Source organism: Suncus etruscus, chromosome 11 (genome assembly GCF_024139225.1).
Source record: "Suncus etruscus isolate mSunEtr1 chromosome 11, mSunEtr1.pri.cur, whole genome shotgun sequence".
Lineage (NCBI taxonomy): Eukaryota > Metazoa > Chordata > Mammalia > Eulipotyphla > Soricidae > Suncus > Suncus etruscus.
The window spans coordinates 35,392,888-35,414,297 of record NC_064858.1 but is presented as its reverse complement, the minus strand read 5'-3'; the positions used below and the strand labels follow the sequence as shown (position 1 = coordinate 35,414,297).

General features: G+C 47.7%; 1 protein-coding gene and 1 non-coding gene across 2 annotated transcripts; one reads left to right on the top strand and one right to left on the bottom strand.

Moving 5' to 3' along the window:
* The first annotated feature begins 8,188 nt into the window (after positions 1–8,188).
* Positions 8,189–9,837, top strand: CDKN1B (cyclin dependent kinase inhibitor 1B). Its single transcript, XM_049783331.1, has 2 exons — positions 8,189–9,082; positions 9,708–9,837. The coding sequence occupies exons 1-2, from the start codon at positions 8,617–8,619 to the stop codon at positions 9,830–9,832; spliced, it is 591 nt and encodes a 196-aa protein (XP_049639288.1). The 5' UTR covers positions 8,189–8,616; the 3' UTR covers positions 9,833–9,837.
* Positions 9,838–18,311: 8,474 nt separating this feature from the next.
* On the bottom strand, positions 18,312–18,416 carry LOC126023638 (U6 spliceosomal RNA). The gene has a single exon (XR_007500744.1). It is a non-coding gene; the product is annotated as a U6 spliceosomal RNA (small nuclear RNA).
* Between the last annotated feature and the right edge of the window lie 2,994 nt (positions 18,417–21,410).

Genomic DNA, 21,410 nt, shown 5'->3' with positions numbered 1-21,410 from the left:
TTGCAAGGCAAGACACCTTACCTCTACCGCCACCTCGCTGGCCCCTTACACTGTTTTTCTGCTAAGTCTTTTATGGTGGAAAGAGAACAGACCAACATTAGCCAACTGAAATAGACTCTAATTCTGCATTAATTAACGAACTAACTCTAGACACTAATTCTGCATTAATTTTCTTAGCAGTCTCTGAATGTGGTTACTTGTGAAGAGATTAGGGGAATTTGTGGACAAGACCATTTGTATGGAAGTAAAGAAAAGCTATTGAAGGAAGCAGTGTGGACTCATAGGAGGAGTCAGGTGGAAAATCTTCTATAATGATGCTCCACCCACAGCCAGCAGGGTGTCTAGCTCTCCCACCTGGTCTGCTCTCAGACCAGTGGTCTGATTTTATATATTTACTTTTTATTATTTGAGGGGCCTCCCATGTAATTAGGGCCTTGGACCCTGGGTAGGTAACTTGGTTTCATAATCCCCCTGCTCTATGTGTGGGTGCGATGCCTAAACACACATTCTGCCCACTGAGTTGGACAGAAGCACCTACCTGCTTTTCTTTTATTTCAGTTTCCTCTTTCAGTCTTTCCACATTGGACCACATGATTTTTATCAACATCCCCAGTGATCTCCAGACCCAAATTTAGGTCTCTGTTCAATGCTTTTTGTCAGAGTCCTTGTCTATATATACTGCATCCACCTTCATTACTCTTGCATCCTCAACTATTTTATTTTTCCCTTTGGCACTTACAATCACATTCATGCTATGTTGCTGTATTTGTGTATTGTCTGTTTTCATTCTGGAAGGCAGGGACTTAGGGCAAGCTTTGTTTCAGTGGGGTCCTCAGAGAGTTTGGCATCTGGAACCAGCTCATTAAAATTTTAATGAATGAAGGAATGAACACATTTTCAAGGGAAAAATTATGCAGAGAGTGGTCAGGAGCAGAAACAAGACAGTTTCCAGGTTTATTTATTTTTTGGGTGGAGGGACACATTTGCATAAGCTGAAGACAACAATCAGAATGGAGCCAGTCTTTTATTTCTGTGTGTTCTGTATGTTCTTATTGTCCAATAATAGAATGTCGTCAAAAATGGTGACTTGGGAGGGAATATATTTATTATTCTAAACTCCATATTCACGTCACAGAAGTAGTTTGTTTAGGTTCCCAGGGTGGAAATAAACTCATGTATGTGGTTAGGCAACCATGTTTTGAAACTTTATTTCCTGTATTTATGACCAGAAATACTGGAGAACCTACATTTGCTCAGGGCACTATACTGGAAAAGGAAAATTGTCGTCTAAGTTTAAGTGCTTAGTGAGGTTTATTTGTTCTTTAAATAATGGCCAGATTGGGCCAGAGAAGATAGTACAGTGTATAAGGTGCTTGCATGCAGGTAAGAGAGATACCTGAGCATAGAGCCAAGAGTAATCCCTGAATATGGCCAGGTGTGGCCCCAAAGCTAACAAAAACAACAAACAAACAAATAATGACCACATATGTTTTATAACCTTCTGGAATCCATTTTCTTTCAAAGATACCATTTTTCTCTTTTTCTAGGAATTTAAACTGCATTTTCTCCAGATCTTTTTACTGATATTTCATGTACAGGGGATAGATCAAGAAAGCCTTGGTGATAATCATTTGTAAATTCCCCAAGTTACAGGCTCTTCTAGAAGAGCCATCCTAGTAGACTGTAGACAGGCTCAGAGAGCCCACACCAGACTCTCAGGGCCTTCTTTGCATTTTTGTAGTTCTAGATAGCTTGGTCTTTCCTATCTCAGTCTTCATCTGCCAATGAGGATAATAGCATTGTCTTGCAACTGTGGTTTTATGAAGGTGAACTGTGACCCCCCGAAAAGTTTCCTTCAAATACAGCTTTGTGTTTGTTGCAGGTGTCTTGGGCTCAGTTGAGAGAAACCTGTAAGCAGTCTGGAGTCCAGGGGAAGTGGTTTTAAACATAACAGAGGCTGATGCACACATCTCATAAGCAGGTAGTGAGACCTCAGGGGCTCCATAATCAAGGGGTTTGGATTACTGAGGCCTGGGCTCTTTTTTCCCCGTTAGAGGAGTCCTTTGCTGCCTCCTCAGAGCTACAATCCTTACAGCACCTCTACCAGCATGGATCTAATTTTTTCTTCTCACATCTACCTTACCTTATTTATCTCAAACTGATTGTCTCTGTGTTTGTAGGTGTTTCAGTGCCACACCTGGCAGTGTTCAGGGCTTACTGCTGACTCTTTGCTCAGCGATCACTCCTTACAGGGCTGCAGGGTCATATGGGTTTCTGGAGATTAAAACCACATCAGTTGTGTTTAGAGCAAATAATTTACCTGCTGGACAAGCACCCTAGCCTAACAGTCTTTGGACTAAAATTTTTGAGCTTTGGCCCAACTTTTCAGAACTCTGGTTAGCCAAGTTTGAGTCACAACAGCACCTTCCTTTCCTCAAACCTACCGGAGGAAAGGGACATCCTTGCCACATCCCCTTTTGCGTCCAAGTTGGAGAGGCCAAGAGAGCAGGTTCTCAGAGAGGGGAAACTGGGACAGGGAAGAAACAATGGCAGGTACAGTGGGTAGGGCACAAACTTGCTTACATGTGGCCAAGCTGGGTTCAAGCCCCAGTACCCCATATGGTCCTGTGAGCCAAACAGTAGTAAGCTCTGAGCATCACTGAGTGTGGCCCCAAATTTAAAAATAAAAACAAACAACAACAAAAATCATGGAAGAAGGCCCCACATGAGTGTCCTAGAATCCTGAGATCACTTTTCTTGTATGCTCTTGTTTCCTCCCTGTCTTTCTTCTCTCCGGGTCTGTGGATGAAATCCTCTTTTTTTGGGGGGGGGGCACACCTGTTTGATGCTCAGGGGTTACTCCTGGCTAAGTGCTCAGAAATCGCCCCTAGCTTGGGGGAACCATATGGGACGCCAGGGATCGAATCTCGGTCCTTCCTTGGCTAGGGCTTGCAAGGCAAACACCTTACCTCTAGCGCTACCTCACCAGCTCCAGTGGATGAAATCTTGCGGAAGTACACCTGTGAACATGATCAGGTCCATTCCTGTCTTCTATGTGGTCTCTCTTGCCCTCTGGGGGACATACACTCTTTTTTTTCTGGGCTCCAATTATTTTCAGTGCACATACTAATTACAGTAATCCAAATTAAATTTTAATGCTCTTTGGCAGCATTGTAGACTGAACGCTACAGCAACTGTAGACTGAAATTGAGGCCTCATACAGGAAAGCTAGGTCCTTGAGCCCTGAGCCATATCCCTAGCTGCTAAACTAAAAATTTTGGGGGGGATGAGGGTCACACCTAGTGGTGCTCAGGGTTATTCTTAGCTCTGCACTCAGAAATTTCTCCTGGCAGGCATAGGGGACCATATGGGATGCCAGGCTTTGAACCACCATTTATCCTGGATTGGCTGCATGCAAAGCAAACACCCTACTGCTATGCTATTGCTCCGGGTCCACTAAACTAAATCTTAATCTGCCCTACCCTCCTCCTCCCACACAATTCCTCTTTTTATCAGTTTGGATGAACTGCAAACGGCTCTAATACATGGATGGAAAGTGAAATGGACCAACTTAACATTTTTTCTCTGTAGTCAAGTTAGGGAGGCAAGGGTCACTTGCAGAGATGTAGGCCACTGTGCTCTGGCATCAGCAGTGGTGGCAAAGTTCCCCAGAGTGTTCAGCCCTAGGAGGAGTAGGAAAGGGCAGAAGAGCAAGAATCAGGGGCCACATCTTATGCTGGGAAGATTTTGCTTCTACATACAGTAAAATATTTGATCGTATTCCATGGCCATGTTTAACCTTCAACAGGAATCTGGGCAGTTTGGTGCAGCTAAATGGCTGAGGACTTTTATAACTATTAGGAAGGGAAATAAGCAATCCCAGCTATAGTCCCTGGGCTGCCACTCTTTCTGACATGAATTTTCACTGCCTCGCTGGAGCCCAGAAACTTCCTGGTCTCCCTACCTCTCCCCAGACTCTCCTCAGTCCTCACTTCCTGAGCAGCCTCAGTTCATTCCTGACCTTCCTCTTTCTTCTGCACAGCCCTGCTGCAGGAGCTTAGTAACTTTTTCTGGAATTTCCAATGTCAGCCTCTTAGTGCTTCCACCCTTGACAAGGCCACTTCAGAACACAAATCTCTAATGGTTCAGATCAGGGCAGATCCTTGGACCTCTCTCCGCATCTCAAGATAACTGATCACCTCCAAGACAGTCGACCTCACCTCCAACCACCTACAGCTCTGTCTCTTTTCCTCTCTTACCCACACCTGCCCCACTGCCACTTCTGGGCTCTGTACTCTAGTGGGCTGCCTGCCCAGCTGTTCGTTACCTCTGTCTCTGGACACTGTCTTTGACTCACCCATCCCAGGACCTCCATTTTCAGGGATCCCTGCCCCAGTCCTCCAACAGGCCCAGGGCCCTGGGATATTTTTTCTAGGTGGCTGTTTTGGAACATAATGGCGTCACTCTCCTCTTCAAAGGTCTCACCAGTCCCTGACACATGTGAATGCACTGAGTTTTATTTTATCCCCTCTCATCCCAGGACCCCTTGCTACATCCTAAACTTGACCTAATCTCACTCCCCTAGGCTGACTCCTAACTCAGCCTATCTCCTTCTCCAGGAAGTCTTCCTCTTTGGGCATCTTTCATCTTTCTACCTCTGCAGCTCTTCGTGCACTTGCTGGTTCCTCAAGACACAAGACACCTCCAGAGGCAAAGACTGGCCACTAGGCACCCTTTACCAATGCTCCACTAAAACGTTGGGCACATCATACTGGGGTGATCCTAAAGCTGAGCCCCTCCTCACACCCTAAAGGTCAAGGAGGACCTTTTCAGACCTGCATGCAAGGTCTGATGGGATTCTACTGTCCTAGGCTGCTTCCAACACACCAGAGCTGGGTAGCAGGAGTGGGTGGGGGTACCTTAGCCTGAATTCCTCCTGAGGTTTAGATGTCTCCAGATGTGAAAAGGGAGCCCTTCTCTCCCAAGGCTGCTTTCTGGAGCCTCTTATTAGCATCTCTCCTCTCTCCCTTTTTTCTTCCCCCTGCTTGTTATTCTTGTAAAACATGAATCATCTCTTTACATTGTATATATCTTATATTTATTACTGTGTTTATTTTGTCTCCCCTCTCCCTATGGGCCTGTAAGTTTCACCCACGTTTAAATCTGTTTACTTCTGCGTCCCCAGTTATGGATTATTGACGCTCCCCTTCCCCCGCCTCTATATTTGGTGAAAAGACTCTCAAATTAATAAATGATGCTCAGTGGTTTATCTGTGAAACTGAAACTGAGTGAAAGCTGCCTCATAGTAAACAGCTCCAGGAGGGTTTCCAACTCTGACGGCAGGAGGAACCCGAGTTGGGGACATCTTTGCCTAAGCCTTTGGGACTTTGGGGATGGGAGAGGGTGTTCAGCGTCCAGCAGGCGACTCCCCCTTGTACCCCACTAGAACACTGGGCTCTTACGCAGGTGTGTTGGCTCCTCTCTCGGGTGTGTCTAGAGCGTTGGACTCTAGTGTCTAGTGGCATTCGCAGCTTTCGGAAGGAAAGTGGCAGAGGGGACAGAAAGCAGTCACGCCCCCCAGTCTGGGTATTGGGGAAGCAAGGTCCATCTTAGAGCTCGGCAGAAGGGGAACTGGGTGCCTTTCCCTCTTGCTCCTCCCTCCGCCCCTCCCCCGACCAGGCTCCACCTCGCAGCCGCGGTCAACCCTAAACTTCGAAACTACGGTCGCTCGCCTCCAACTCTTTTTTTGGGGGGGGTGGTGGTGGTGGTGGGTATTTGCTCGATGCTCCCCGATCTCCCTCCCAGCCCCGACTTTGCACACTTGATCGCCACCCCCGGCTGCCGCCTGCAACGCGGGACAGCCCGCCTCTGCCTGAAACAAAACACTTGAACTGGGGCGAGGCTGCTGTCAACACAGCCCGCCGCTGGCAGCCCCGCGTCTTAAGGTGGCATGACTGTGTCCGGGTTCGTTTTCCAGAGTCACAAAGCCACACACAGTGGGTGAGGGTTCCTACCTTGGAGCTGCAGAAGGGGTTTCACTTTGTGCTTGCGTATGGAATACACTTAAGAGGCTGATGTGACGAAAAGAAAATCAAACACTATATTTTTTATATTATTATTATTATACAGCAAAAGCAAAGAAGAGCTCCCCCTCAACCTGGGTGGCAGACCGGGTATTCATGCCTGTGAAGATATGCCGCCAGATAGCACAGAAATTCCTAGGTAGTCCAGCAAGGATATAAAAACAAAATTTGGACAATGACCTCACACCAGTGATAGGGTACAAATGATGGTCTGGAAGTCTCTCCTCACACCCTCGCCGTTACCTCGTCTTCAGCTCAGACTTGGCATGGAGTGAGACCTGGGACACAGCTTCCCTTTGGGCTCGCAGGCATTTTTCTCCTTTGGGAATCTGCATTTTAGTCGAAGGAGGGGAGAGTCACACCAAAGGGCAGTGACAGCTGCCAGTGGGCCCCAGCGACCCCAGGACACATGCAGGAAGCAGCTGCACCAGGCAGGGGGCATTTTGAATTAGACGGGAGAGAGCAGGGCCCCTAGCTCAAGGCACAGGTGTTTCTAGACAAAAGCACAAGCCAGCTGGGGCCACCAGGAAGGAAAGGGACCACCAAAGGACGAGCTTGACAATTCCAAGGCCTGAGTCCTGGCTCGGCTACACACTGGCCCTGAGTCCCTCAACAGGAAACATCCCTAGTTTGCTTCTTGGTCAAAAAAGAGAGAGTGGGCTCAGTGGGCCAAACCCCCTCCTCCAGCTGTTTGCAAAGGTCTGAGGAGAGTGCCCCTGCCCCGCACAGTGGACAAATTACAGAACGGACGCCTAGGCAGCAGCTGGGTGTAAGGACACACTACTCAGAACTGTTAGAAGTAAAGGCCATTCTTGGCAGTCCAAAGGATGGACTCTGGCCCAACCAACATTATAAGGGGCAAGAACTGGGGAAAGACCCAGTGAGCAGTCTCGGCCAGAACAGCTCTGTCTTTTCAGTTTCAAGCCCTAGGACCCGGCCCAAGACCACAAAGATTCTAGGTACAAAGCGGGAATCCTGGTTTCAGGTTACACAGAGTTGCGGTGGTTAGATAAATCGCCGGACTTGGAGACTCTTTTTCACTCTCTAGGCCTCAGAATCTTGGAGAGGCAGCCGCTAGGAAGCCTGGATGTTATTCTGGGTGGAGTTGGGGGGAAAATCTGTGGCCTTGATATTGGGCAGTAGGGCGCAGGTAGAGGAACCGGCTACAACCTCGGGCAAAGAGGAAATCTGTGGAGGACTTGAGTTCCCACGCTCACCCCCAAAGGCCTTCGGAGAAGCCACTGGGCGGGGGTGGGGGTGTCACTTCGCAAGCTGAAAACTCCTCGACTGAAGACCAGATTACGAGGGACTCGAGCGAGCAGGGACTCGAGCTTTTTCCTTCTGTAGCTTCAAATGGATTTCTAGGAAGGGAAGAGCTAGGGAGCGGCTTAGCTCCCAAGCGCTGCACCGAGTGCGCTCGGGTCTAAGATTTATAGAAAGTTCGCCTGGGCTTCTCTGGGAGGAGAACCTGCCTCTCTCTCTTTCTCTCTCTCTCCCCTGGACAGAGACACTTGTAGATTATGGGTGAACCAACCACCGCGCACTCCCGCTGCGGCACCCTCGTAGGGTGACTCCTCGCCCTCTGTCGCCGCCACTGCAGTGCGCGAGGTGGGGACCAGCACCCCCAAAGCCCCTCTCCCCAATCTCCTGTCCAAAAGCTGCCGCCCACCGGCTTCGGGATCGAGAAGACAGACCCCAGGGAGCGTCCCCTGGTCCCCTTGGGTTTCCCCCAACTCCGCGGGAGACGCGCAGGAGGCAGGAGGCGCAGAGAACCCAAAGCGCTGGCCCCTCCCCGGCTTCCCGGCCGTTTGGGGCTAGTTTGTTTGTTTGTCTTATTCTTTTTAATTTCTCCGAGGGCCAGCCGGAGCAGGTTTGCTTGGTAGCCGGGGGGTGGGGTGTGTGGGGAGAGTGGGGGGTGGCCCTGCAGCCATCACGCGACCAGTCAATCCCCTGGTGGCGGTGCGCGGAGAGGCGGCGAGGCGGCGGCCAGGCGCGGGGGCCACCTTAAGGCCGGGCTGGGCGGCTCCCTGCGCGGCGACCAATGGATCTCGGGCTCTGTTTAAATAGACTCGCGGTGTCAATCATTTTCTTCGTCGTCAGCCTCCCCTGCACCGCCATATTGGCTACTTAAAAACAGGGGGATCGCCTTTTCGGGGTGCTCTCCTTTTGCCCTCCCCGCGGCCGCACGCGCGCGCGCTCCGGACTCTCTTGACGCACGCCAGGTTGGCCAGAGCCGCGGGGGTCGTGGGAGCCGCGGGCCCGCTCGCCCGTCCGTCTGTCCGCCCGCCCGTCCGTCCATTTGCTCCGCCGGGGGCCTCGGCCCTGCCGGGGCTCCCCCCTACTCCCCATCGTCCCTGCCTGCCTGCCCGCGGAACCCTACGTGCGCGCCGGGTTGGGTTGGGTTGGGTAGGGTAGCGCCGGCCCCCCGCGAGCGCCGCGGGCTGCGCGTCGGGCGTTGCATTTTGTTTTGTTGGGTTTTGTTTTTCGGAGCGCGCGCCGCGCCGCGCCGAGCCGAATCGAGAGCGGGAGCAGGATGACCCATGTGCGGGTATCGAACGGGAGCCCGAGCCTGGAGCGGATGGACGCCAGGCCGGCCGAGTACCCCAAGCCGTCGGCCTGCCGAAATCTCTTCGGGCCGGTCAACCACGACGAGCTGAGCCGCGACTTGGAGAAGCACTGCCGGGACCTGGAGGAGGCGAGCCAGCGCAAGTGGAACTTCGATTTCCACAACCACCAGCCCCTGGAGGGCAAGTACGAGTGGCAGGAGGTGGACAAGGGCAGCTTGCCCGAGTTCTACTACCGACCCCCGCGCCCTCCGAAAGGCGCCTGCAAGGGGCCGGCCCCGGAGAGTCAGGGTGTCAGCGGCCACCGCCCCGCGGTGCCACTCACGGGGTCCCAGGTCAACGCGGAGGACACGCATTTAGGGGAGCAGAAGAACGATGCTGCGGACAACCAGACCGGCCTCCAGGATCAGCCCAGAAAGCGACCTGCGGCGGAAGGTAGGGGACCCCCCCCCCACTTCTCCCAAGCACTTCTCCCAAGCTCAATGCCTATCCTGGTCCTCCCTCCCTTTCTGTGTCTGTTTATCCATCAGGCTGTCTGTCCAGGCCACGGGCTGCCTTCTGCAGCGCGGAGTTTGTTAGATTCAGCTGAGAGTGTTGGCGGGGCGGGGATGGGGGGGGTGATTAGTGAAACTTTCCTTGTTTGTCGGGTTTGCAACGCCCTCCGACCTGCGCCGCCTGTTTATGATTTTTTGGAGTCGGAAGCCTGAGATTGTGTTATCTGATAATTGCTCTAAAATGGAAAAACATCACGGACCCACCCCGCCAGGCGCAGGTCCCAGGCGTAGCGTAGATCGCTGACAAGGTTGGGGTGCTTATCAGCTGAGAGGGGGGGAGCCCTCTCCCTCTCCACCCGCTCCCTGGGCTTTTTAGAATGCGCCCTCAGTTCTGGGCACCCCACCTCTGCTGCAACCCCCCTAAAGGTCACTCAGGCACCACGGGTCACGACTGTGGGTGGACGCGGTGGGTCGGGGGGCGCCCTGCTAAGTGGGCCGGCTTGTGTCAGCCCTTTGTGCCTGGGTTGCTTGCTTGCGTGTGTGTGCTCATTCCTTCTCGCCCTCAGATTCCAGTGCTCAAAACAAAAGAGCCAACAGAACAGAAGAAAATGTTTCCTCCGACGGTTCCCCCAACGCTGGCTCCGTGGAGCAGACGCCCAGGAAGCCGGGCCTGCGGAGACATCAGACGTAAAGCCATGGTGGGTCCTTGCTTGGTCCCGACTTGGTTTTCCCTTGAAATCTGACGTGAGGGCAAGTGCCCCTTCCTAGGTTCCCAGGAGTGCTGGGAATTGGAACCCTCTCCCCATGGGAATCAGGTAGCCCCACATTTCCTGAGGCCAATTCTGAAGGTGACAACAGACAGGAAGAGTTGAAGGGGAAATTTAGTGGTAGTTGGCCACTTTTGGGAGGGAAGATTTGGGACAACTGTCCCCTCTTTGGAGGATCAAATGGTTTTAAAAGTGAAAGGAAGGTAGTTTGAATTGTTTTATCTTTTTTTTTTTATGTTTCGAAACTGTTCCTTTTCTTGTTTACTGAGAAGTTAGTGGATGTGAAGGGAACTGGTGTTATTATTTTTTTTTTTATTGTAAGCCAAAAAGGAAAAACTCAAAAGTACTCAAGTTCCTCTTCTATTTCTCTGCCCTGAAGTTGTAAAGCAGAAGTAAAATTTACTCTGCCAGTGTAAGTAAGCAATCCAGGAACACGTCAGCATGTGTATGCTAATCTCTGTATAACAGGATGATTTGGATATTTGTAGGGGAAATGGAGAGTAGATATCAGTGCTGACCAGGGCTGGCCTGTATAAGGGAAGTTGAGACTTTTCCATTACTACAGTCTGATCAACACGCAGAGCTAATTTGAATAATTCACCTCCCCAATACAGACACACTTTCTATGGATTGGCTCTCTCGAAAGATCAAACCTATGGATAGTAGTAATTTGTAAACATCTTAAAGAGTTGGGCTGTCCCCGAATAAATATACTCATCACTAACGCAGAAAAAAAAATCTTAATAGATGTTGACATTGCTTTTTAAATCCTCATTAACATAAGAAACAGCAATTAAGTGGGGATTCAAGTTTGATTTTTTTAAAAAATCATTTCCTATACAGGATTTATTCACATTAACTGATATTTTCTAGAAATAATCCAAAGCAACATTCTAAAATCTGTATTTTAGTGGTTATGAAGTGGGGAAATATTTTGTGACTTGAGGCCTTAACGCATTAGATTAGCCACAGTGGAGTGAATCAAGACGTTCATTCTGATCTGGCTCCATTCTGTCACATTGGCATTTGTTGGTCTATATAGTCAGTTCAGAGACTATTCAGAATGGGAGTCAAGAGTTTCTCAGTAGCACTCGGCATACATTCTATAAATGACTTAAGAAAGCAGAATGTTTTGGGGGGGAGAAAAAGGGGAAAAAAAAAAAGAAAGATTTTTAGAAGGCCTGTTATGTTTCTAGTTTTCAGATTTGAACATATAAGTGTAATTGTTTCTCAATTTTCCTATCTCCATGCCTACTCACAGTCTCCAGTTCTCACACTCCCAATTCTCTAGACCAAGTTTCTTAGCCTTTACATTATTAACATTTGGGACCGCATACTTTTTTTTTTGTCGTGGGGTTGGCCTGCATACTGTTGAATGCTTGACACTATCCCTAGCCTCTTCATCGAGACACCTCCCAGTGCGACAACCAAAAATGTCTCCAAATATTGCCAAATGTCCCCAGGGATGCACAGTTGTCCGTTGTAGATGAAAGTGCAAGGACTGAGCTCGGGAGGGAAGCTGGGTGGAGAGATGGTGCAAGGAACAACTTCCAGTAGGTAGATTCTTTTCCTCTGCACTGGTTTTGGGGCTCAGACAAAGTTTGTCACCCTTATTGGGGAAGGTAGGTGAGTTAGTGTTTTTTTTTTTTTTTTCTCCTAATTCTTGCTTTGTTTCTTTTGCAGAACTAAGGGTCTGTTTCCTTGTTCATCAGCTCCATCACTGCTTGATGAAGCAAGGAAGATGAAAAAAAATTAAAATACGTTGCTGACTCCATGGAATGGACATCCTGTATAAGCACTGAATAGCAACAACATAACACTAAAATGTTAGGCGTTCTTAAATGACCTGCCTCTAAAAGCATTGGATATAGCATTGTGCATCTAGATGTTTCTTACTTGCTTCATTGTACTACCTGTGTATATAGTTTTTACCTTTTATGTAGCACCTAAACTTCAGGGAGGGAGGGAGGGCGGGCAGGGAGGGCTTTGGAAATTGGCATGGGGTGGGATGTCCAGAAGAGGCTTGCTTTGATATATAGCAAAGAGAAAATGCATAGTGTATTTGTGTAAAAAGCGGTTTTGGGGAAGGGTTTGAATTGTTTTCTTTAAAGATGTAATGTTTCTTTTTGGTGATACTGATACTGGATTCAAAACTCATCCAAATTTCAGTATACATTTACAAAACATAGGTCTCAGTTGGGAGCTCTGAAGATTCCGTTATACAACAATAAAAGCTTTTTTTTTTTTTTTAAATGAAAGAAAAGAAAAACTTTTTCAGTGTTTCTCTTGACCCCCTGCCCCCATTCTTTCTTCATGTTGGAAATTACCAGTTAATTATTCATCTGTTAAGAAAATTACTCCAGGTGATTCTAAACAAAAAAAAACCTGGGGTGTATCTGAAGACCTGAATTCTCAGAACTAACCATCCAGTTTTTTACAATTTGTTGAGAAAACATGTTTTCTTTCACTTTGGGCTGTGTAGACACTCAAGATAATTCTAGATCAGTGGCATTTTTTTTTAAAGATCTATAAGTAATTTCATTTAAAAAATTGAAATGATTTTTAATTGAAAGCGTATCATTTGATTTGTTAATTTGCCCAAAGGAAAATGGTGTTTTTAAAGGAAAAATGCATGGAGGACCAGCACACTGGTAGGGAAAGGGGGATTGAATACTACATCTTTAAACAGTATTTTTACATTTCCTGTGTATGTTTATAAAACGACCCATTTGAAGTGTACCTGTGTACATAACTCTGTAAAGACACTGAAAAATTATACTAACTTATTTATGTTAAGAGATTTTTTTAATCTAGACAATATACAAGCCAAAGTGGCATGTTTTGTGCATTTGTAAATGCTGTGTTGGGTAGAATAGGTTTTTTTTTCCCCACTTCTTTTTCTGTTAAATAATATGGCTATGCTTAAAAGATTGCATACTGAGCCAAGTATAATTTTTTTGTAATGTGTGAAAAAGACTTCAATTATGGTTATACATCAAACAATCAATAAAGAAAACTTCATAGCTATTCACTGAGCTGTAGCATGCTTTGTCCTTTACTAAGCTGGAGGCAATGACTAGTCATATTTACACAAATACAATAGACAGTGGCAAATATCTGGAAAAGTCAGTCCCACAGCACACGCTGTTTATATGGGCCCGGCTGTAATCATCACTATTTCCACTTAGTTTTCTACGGACGCATGATGCTGTAGAGGTAGGAAAACATTCACATAAAGAAGATTGTCAAAATCGCTAGGCATTCAAATATTTACATCTTCTAGGATATGAATGTGTCAGAAACAAAATTTCTTGGGTAAGTGTAGTCTAATCACAGTTTGGCAAGATTGAAAATGAAAGTAACTCGGTTGACTTCTCCAAACTCTGGATTCACACATGCAAAGTCGTGAAGAAATTACACAAATCACAATATCTAATGTACACTTCTTGTCCAAAACTGGTGTGTAAACCACGATAGGAGAGAACACATATGCAAAAAAGAGCAAAAAAAAAAAAAAAAACCCAAGTTAACAAAACACTTTAAAACTGATCATCACATAAATGCCTTCATGTCCCAGTTTCCTGGTTATCTACACAACTGAAAACTGGTGTATCTACTAAATCTGAGGGTTTGGGGGTGCCCATATCCACAGAGTAGAGATTTTGATTTCACTTAAAAATGTAATTGACACTTTAATGTCATATTTACTAAAAATGATTTCTGTAATTTCATATTGTCAAAAATGGTACAGATAGAGGACTCAGTTACTTTTTCTAGGAATCTGTGAATAACTGAATACTAAAAATGTATTTTTGGGGGCTAAATCGCTTCTCTTAAAATATTTGATTTAAAAATTATTTGATTTACCTGATTTCACTCCTAATAGTTTCTGACAAGATAAGTTGTTAATTGATTGTGTGTGTGTGTGTGTGTGTGTGTTGTGTGTCTTTGGTAGTTTGAACTACATCTTTCAAGTTGGTACTGTTTTAATTAAAATTTAAACTTTTAAGAAATGATTCTATTACAAACAGGCGCATACAGGTTTGTTTGCCCCCCTCCCCTCCCGCCCACTTCCAGGGAGAAAGCAAGAAAAACTATTAAAAATGGGGTAGAAGGAGAGGAGAGTCGGGGAACAAAGTTGAAGTTTCTCCAAGCCCAAAGGGACCTTCCAAAAAGTGTCTCTAGCGGAGAAAAAGAAAAAACAATTCTCTTCCTTGCTGCAGGTACCCCGTCTTCCCTTCCCCAAAGAGGCGTCATTCACGGTTTTGGAGATCGCGTTTTCAGAACTTGCACGCAGAGCACGTTCCCCAGAACGAAGCTTCCCACCCCGGGGGGTCGAATCTCCCCAAAGAGGGGCGCCCCTAACCCCACCGTTCCGGTCGCCAACCCACCCGGAGAACCGGACCAGCCGCGCGCGGGAGATGAGTTTGCCCGCGCCAGTCTCGCCCGGGGCGCCCCGGGGGCCAGCTGCATGGTCCCGCGTTCTCCCGCAGCGGCGGTTGCGGGATCCTGGGGGAGCGAAGAACCTCTGCACTCGAAGACCAGCGGGTCTCGGCCCTAGGCTGCGCCCGCCCCGCTTGCTGCGCGCCCTTCCCGTGCTCCGAGCGCCCGAGGCCGTGCCGGGCGGTTGCGCCCCAAGGCCCGCGCAGCCGGACGGGGCGGTTTCTCCAAAACTTTCCTCCCTGATTTTTTTTCCTCCCCCCTCTTCTGAACTAAACTAGAAGCAAAAGTCCCCTTTTCCTTTCCCCCCAAATAGAGGCACTCCCACCAGTACCGTGCCCATTCCAGGGCGGTTGGAGTATAGGAAAGGGGAGAACTTTGCGGGCCCGCGGACCCCCGGGGACAGCGGCGCACTTCCACTCCTCCCCCGGGCTCCAATGACCCGCAACCCCGCGCATTTCGAAAGCGCTCCCCGCTCGCCAGCGGTTCAGGAGGGCCAAGAGGCACGCGCGACCAAGGCCCAGCGCCACCACCGCTCGCCGGCGGGATACCCGCCTCTTCCCAGACGCTTTGCTTGGTCCCCATCGCATCCCCGGACGCCTAGCGCGGGAAACGCGGGCCGGGAAGGACCAGGGCGTCGTGGGTGCAGGCAGGCAGGGTTGAGGAGCCCCCCCACCCCGAGATCCCCTGGAAGGGTGGAGCGGAGTGCGCGACTTTCCAGGGCCCGGGGCGCACACCATCCTGACCGCGCCTAGCGACCTTTCCGGAGGGAGGCCTGGAATCGCCATTTCATCTCCATCCTCGTTCGCTTTGACATTTGCCCTGCTGCCCAAGCTGCCTGGGTTCTTGAGGATGCTTTCAAAAACGCCTCTAAGATTTCTGATCGGTTCTACAGAGGATGATTTTTTAATAATTAATGTATCATTTGGCATCGCCTTCACCTGAGCCACACCCCACACTCGCCCCAGACCTTGGTCTTAAAAGTTTGCAAACGTGAAAGAGGCCCACGATCCAAAGACACCATTCCCCCAACTCCCAGGAGGATGTGGAGAAGAAAATTTAGGGTTAGAGATCTCAGCTCAAGTTGGGGGGTGGGGTTGGGTGGGGTCAGCCGAAAGGAGGTAGAAGAGAAGAGAAAGTAGATTGATTGACACGTAATATCCAACTGGCCGGGCATCGTTGTACCTGGCCCCATTGTCTCGAGTGGGGAACACCCCTTAGAATAGACTGCAATTAAAAAATATTTTTAAAAAATATTTAAAAAAATCAGTGAGTGCTGGGCGCGAAACTTCAACGCTCCGAGCAGCTGAGGACAGGCTCGGCCAAGGCGGGGCGCAGGGGATTGCATCATCGCTGCTCCCCCTTGCAGAAAATGGGCTCCGGAGCGCGGCCACCATCTTAGCGCTCGGGGCCCGCGCGCGCGCGCCTTCCCGGGGACTGCGGGGACTTCGCGGCGTTCCAGCTCTCTTCTGCAAACAGCTTCCCCCCCCCACCCCTTTCCCGGGGAAAAAAACCAGCGCCCGCCCCGCGCCCCGCCCGCCTTTTGTGTGCGTGCGCCGGGAAAGTGGGTGCGCGCCCGAGGCCCCCCTCTCCCCGCCCTGCTGCCAACTGGATTGGCATTGGCTGCGCCCACTGACCCCCTGCTCCGGGTCCGTGGAAGATTTAAGGTGGATCCGAGAGCTTTAGCAACATGTAGGGGGGAGGAAATTTGGGGCAAGGGGAGAGGAAATTAAAAAGAAACCAAACCAACCCCCCCAAAAAAAAACCCTCTACAACTCCAACTCCCCCCAAAACTCAGGCCCAAAGAGTTGTTGTTTTTTTCTTCTCGAATTCACAGTCCCCCACGCCCAGCCCGCCGTGCCCGCCTCCTCCCGTCCTCTTCTTCTTCTTCTTCTTCTTCTCATTGGTCCGCGCTTGGAGTTTGAATTTTTATTTTTTTTTTTTTCCTGGCCCGGGTGGTGGTGGCTTGTTTTGTTATGAAAAATCTAAGATCGTATGACCCAATCGGATTTGGCGGCTCGAGGTGGGGTGTCACCGCTGTTTTTTTGGCGGAGGACGAAGGAAGAAGGGGTTTGTTTGGTTGTTGGATTTTTGGTTTTTCCAAATTTTTTTTTCCTTCCAAGTCCGAGGGCAGCCCGCGGCCGCGGGGTAGACGCCCAGAACTGACTGGGTCGAGGGCGGGGTGTTGTGTAGGGAACGTAAAGGGATGGTCCGGGTGCGCCTGGGGCGCTGGTGGGGATCTCGGCTGGGGAACACGCGTTCTCCTCCCTAGCTTTGGAAAGGTGGAATTGGAGACGGCGGGAGCGCGAAGGGCTCCCAGCAGCAGAAACATTCCACTCCCCCAGAAAGAAAGAATAAACAGGAGAAATGCAAATAAAGCCAAGACGTTTTCTGGCACCAGCCAGTCGGAACTATCAACAACTTTCAGGCAATCGGTGTTATTTTTCCCCTCTGATTTTATTTTTTTATTTTTTAATAAAAGTTTCATTTGCTTCTGGATCCTTGAGTTCATTTGAACAGGAAAAAAATTGCAAACAAACTAGCCTGGGAATAAACTTTTTAAAGTTTGGTTTCGAGGATTGATAATAAATTTTTGGCAAGCTGTCCTTTAAGGTTTAGAACGTTGTCATTTGTAACATTGTTCTGGGAGAAGTAGTTCTAATTCATTATATTCCTTGACTTTTCTGTGGAAACAAAAAAAAAAAAAAAAAAACAAACTCTTAGGTTTATAATAATTCAAATGTTTCCCGAACCACTCCCTTCAGATTAGTGAAGTTAGTTGTTAACTGTTTTGACTCTGCCTTTTGTTGCAAATGTCCTCCCCCAGCCTTCGGACTAGAATTTCCTGACCTTTTTTTTTTTTCTTGTTCTTTTTTTAGTATGAAAATCTCGCCTCCTGCTCTCACCGTTAACTAGTTTGCTTATGCACTGAATCATTTCTCTTAAGAAGACCCCGAAGGTAGTGTCTGGATATTGCAGAGAGCTATCAGGGTTCTGTAGGACAAAGTGCCTCTCCATCCTGTTCCAAACCTTTGAGAGTCTGTTGTTTTCCATCTTGGAACTTCGTTTCTCCACTATAAATTATTCACATCATCATTTTCTAGAGTCTACCTGTCCAAAACATGAGAGCCAACAGCTACCTGTGGCTGTTAAGTGCTTGCATGGGGCTGACTGTGAATCTGAGAATTAGTAAGACCAGAGAATATCAGGCATTATTTTCAAGTTGCATTTTGGATATTGGGTTAAATAAAATGTATCCTTCAATATAACTACCTCTGCTTCTATTCTTGGTTTTAGTTATCAGGCAATTTTACTTACAGATGTGATTTGCATTATATACATGTAAATATATTTTTATTATTGTTTTGGGGGTCACAGCTGGTGGTATTTGGGGCCTTTCCCTACTCCAGGTTCTAGAATCTGTGGTGATGCTCCAGAAATCATGAACCCAGGGCCTCTGTCTCTAAAGCAATAAAGCAATGCTCTAGCCCTTTGAGCCATATTCTCATTCCCTGGTTTTTGGGTCTTTTAGTTTTATTTATTTATTTTTTATTTTTTTTTGGTTTTTGGGTCACACCCGGCAACGCTCAGGGGTTATTCCTGGCTTAACGCTCAGAAATCGCCCCTGGCAGGCTCGGGGGACCATATGGGATGCAGGGATTTGAACCACCATCCTTCCGCATGCAAGGCCTTACCGCTGTGCTATCTCTCTGGCCCGGGACTTTTAGTTTTAGACCGCCCCTGGTGGTGCTTAGGGCTTACTCCTGGATCTGGGCTCAGAGATCACTTCCCAAAGAGCTCTGGGTAACCAAATAGGGTACCTGGGATTGAACCCAGATGGGCTGCTTGCAAGGCAAGTTCCTTCACTATCTCTCTGGCCTCCCTTTACTCCCCCCCCCACCCCCACCCCATGAAGAATTTTCCTAACTTCATTTGCTCTCCTCTTTAAATATGGATTTATTTTTAAATATGGAACGCTTCACGAATTTGCGTGTCATCCTTGCGCAGGGGCCAAGCTAATCCTCTCTATCGTTCCAATTTTAGTATATATGCTGCCGAAGCGAGCACTAAATATGGATTTTAAATTAATCTATTTAATTGCAAATATAAATCCTATTGATTTTTAGAAAAAGTTAGTTTTTGCTTTCACACTATACACCAGGACAAATTCCTGAAAATAAATTCCTAAGAAGTCAAGTATAAAAGAGAAGGGGAAGCGGGGTGGGGTGGGGTTTCAAAATAAATAAATAAATAAAATAAATTTAAGAAAAAAGAAACTGAAAAAAGCAACTGATGAGTAGGATAATGTATATACAGCAGTTATTAGATTATGTGGCATAAAATAGGTGATATTATCATATATTTGTAAAGGAGGGACTGGAGAGATAGTACAATGGATAGGGTTTGCACGTGGCTGACCCTGATTCAGTCCTCAGCACCTCGTATGGTCTCCTAAACTAGGAGTGATCTCTGAGTGCAGAGCGAGGAGTAAACCCAAACACAGTCAGCCAGGTGTGGTCTAAAAATAAAACAAGAAAGAAACAAGAAATGAAAAACCAAACAATTCAAACCAATCTAACAGAACCTTCAAGTTCTTACTTAAATTCTCAAGCTGGAATTCTATTAACCTTGTTCATATGTTTTCCCCTTCTTTTTGTGCGAAGATTGACACCAGGCTCATCCATGTTATCTACTTGGAGCCAAATCCAAGGTTCCACTTGTTTTTTTTTTTTTTTTTGGTTTTTGTTTTTTTTTTTTTTTTTGTTTTTGGGCCACACCCAGCAGTGCTCAGGGGTTACTCCTGGTTGTCTGCTCAGAAATAGCTCCTGGCAGGCATGGGGGACCATATGGGACACCGGGATTCGAACCAACCACCTTTGGTCCTAGATAGGCTGCTTGCAAGGCAAACACCGTTGTGCTATCTCTCCGGGCCCTTGTTTTTGTTTGTTTGTATGTTTTGCTTTTTGGGTCACATCTGGTGGTACTCAGGGCTTACTCCTGGCTCTGTGCCATACCTGCTGTACTATTATTCTGGCCCCAGAAAAAATCATGAAGGAATTCCAAATTTGAAAAATAAAATGAGTTTTGTAGTTAACTTTATAATAGAGCCTTATATTACTTTTATATAAAAATGGCTCGATATGGGGCCGGAGAGATAGCATGGAGGTAAGGTGTTTGCCTTTCATGCAGAAGGTCCGTGGTTCAAATCCCGGCGTCCCATATGGTCCCCCGTGCCTGCCAGGAGCGATTTCTGAGCATAGAGCCAGGAGTAACCCCTGAGCACTGCCGGGTGTGACCCAAAAACCAAAAAAAAAAAAAAAAAAAAATGGCTCGATATGGAATAAGTTTCTCTTTGTCTCATACAATCTTTCTTCTCAGGTTTTCTTTATTTTTCTGCCTCTAGTTTCAGGTATTGTTGACTATCTGAACATATTCATTATGAGGAGTGTGTGTTTCAGTATATGCTTTTGCTTCCAGGGCACCGGAGGGAGGTATAAATATCTGCATTTGCTCGGGGATATCTTAACAAACCATGGAAAATTGAGCCTATTCCATCCTCCTGCCACATGGGATCTTGCTGGTAACATTATCCCAAACCTCACATTCCTTGATCTTTGGCATCTGGCACACCCAGGGATTCCGCCTGGAATTCAACAGATTAGCTCCTGCTGTACTTTCATAGACTCATTACTTAGGACCTATTGCGGGTAGATCATTTTCAATCAAGTCAGCAGCCCAGTTTTGAGCTGTCTCTCTACTAGAGACTGACCTGGGGGCAAACCTGAGAAACCCCGAATCCCCATGTGGCAGAGCCTGGACTCTAGTCTTCATTTTAGAGAAGAGAAAATCCTAATTCCTGATTTCCTGTCAAAGGTGGGAGGAAGTGAAGCAGAATGATCCACGGAGTCCTCCTGATTTAGAAATGCCAGGATTCATGTTTTCAGAACATTCCATCCCTGTAGATCAGGTTATTTTCCAGGGAAACTCAGCTTCCTGATTCAGGCCGTATAGGCACAGGAGTGGCAGGAAGAAGATACTGTGATTGTGTCAACTGAACTGTGACTATTTATCATGTCAGGAGGAAAAAACCATGTGGAGGTGCCCTGAGTGGTTGTTTGAGGGGGACTCACCCTTGCTTCACAGTTGCTTGACTGACTACTCTAGGGGCAGGGCCAGAGTGCCAGAGTGCATTGGCCTTGAGCCAGACAGACAGGAGCAGCGGGTACAGAAACAGCTGGAGAAGCAGAGAGAGAAAGTATTGCTCTCACGTGTGCTGGGGATACTGGGTGTGTTCAGCTGAGACAAATTAAGAAGGCATTTATGGGCTCCAACAGGTGGGGGGGGCTGCCATACACAGGTGTTCCGCTGAGGCTGGAATCCAGACCATTTCACCCCAAATAAATACACCTTTAAGAACACCATCCCCTCATGATAAGCTCTATAGACTAGTTCTCAGATTCTGTTACCTTTGGGCATTCTGTTGCTCCCAGAATCTGAGAGGTCCTTCTGCATCTGTTCCTGGTCCTGCTGACTCATTCTTGTTCCTTTCACTTCATTCCAAATAGCAGTGAGTTGCAGGATTTTATCTTTTCTTTTCTCTTTGTTTCTGTTTGGGCCACACCTGGCCACAAGGGTACTTAGGATTTACACCTGGTTCTGTGATCAGGGATCACTCTTGGTGGCTTGAGGGACCATATGAAGTGTTGGGGATTGAATCCAGTCAGCTGTGTGCAAGGCAAGTGCTTTTCCCTTCGTACCATAGCTCTAGCCTCCTCCCCTTCTTCTCTCCCTTCCCTTCTTCTTTCTCCTTTCCCTTTCCCTCCCCTCTCCTTTCTTCTCCTTCTCCTCTCCTCTCCTCTCTTTTTTCCTTATACATGCCCAGTGATGTTCATGGCATACTTACTTCAGAATCTAAGTTTAGGGATCACTCTTTTTTTTTTTTTGGGCCACACCCGTTTGATGCTCATGGGTTACTCCTGGCTAAGTTCTCAGAAATAGTCCCTGGTTTGGGGGGACCATATGGGACGCCGGGGGATCGAACTGCGGTCCTTCCTTGGCTAG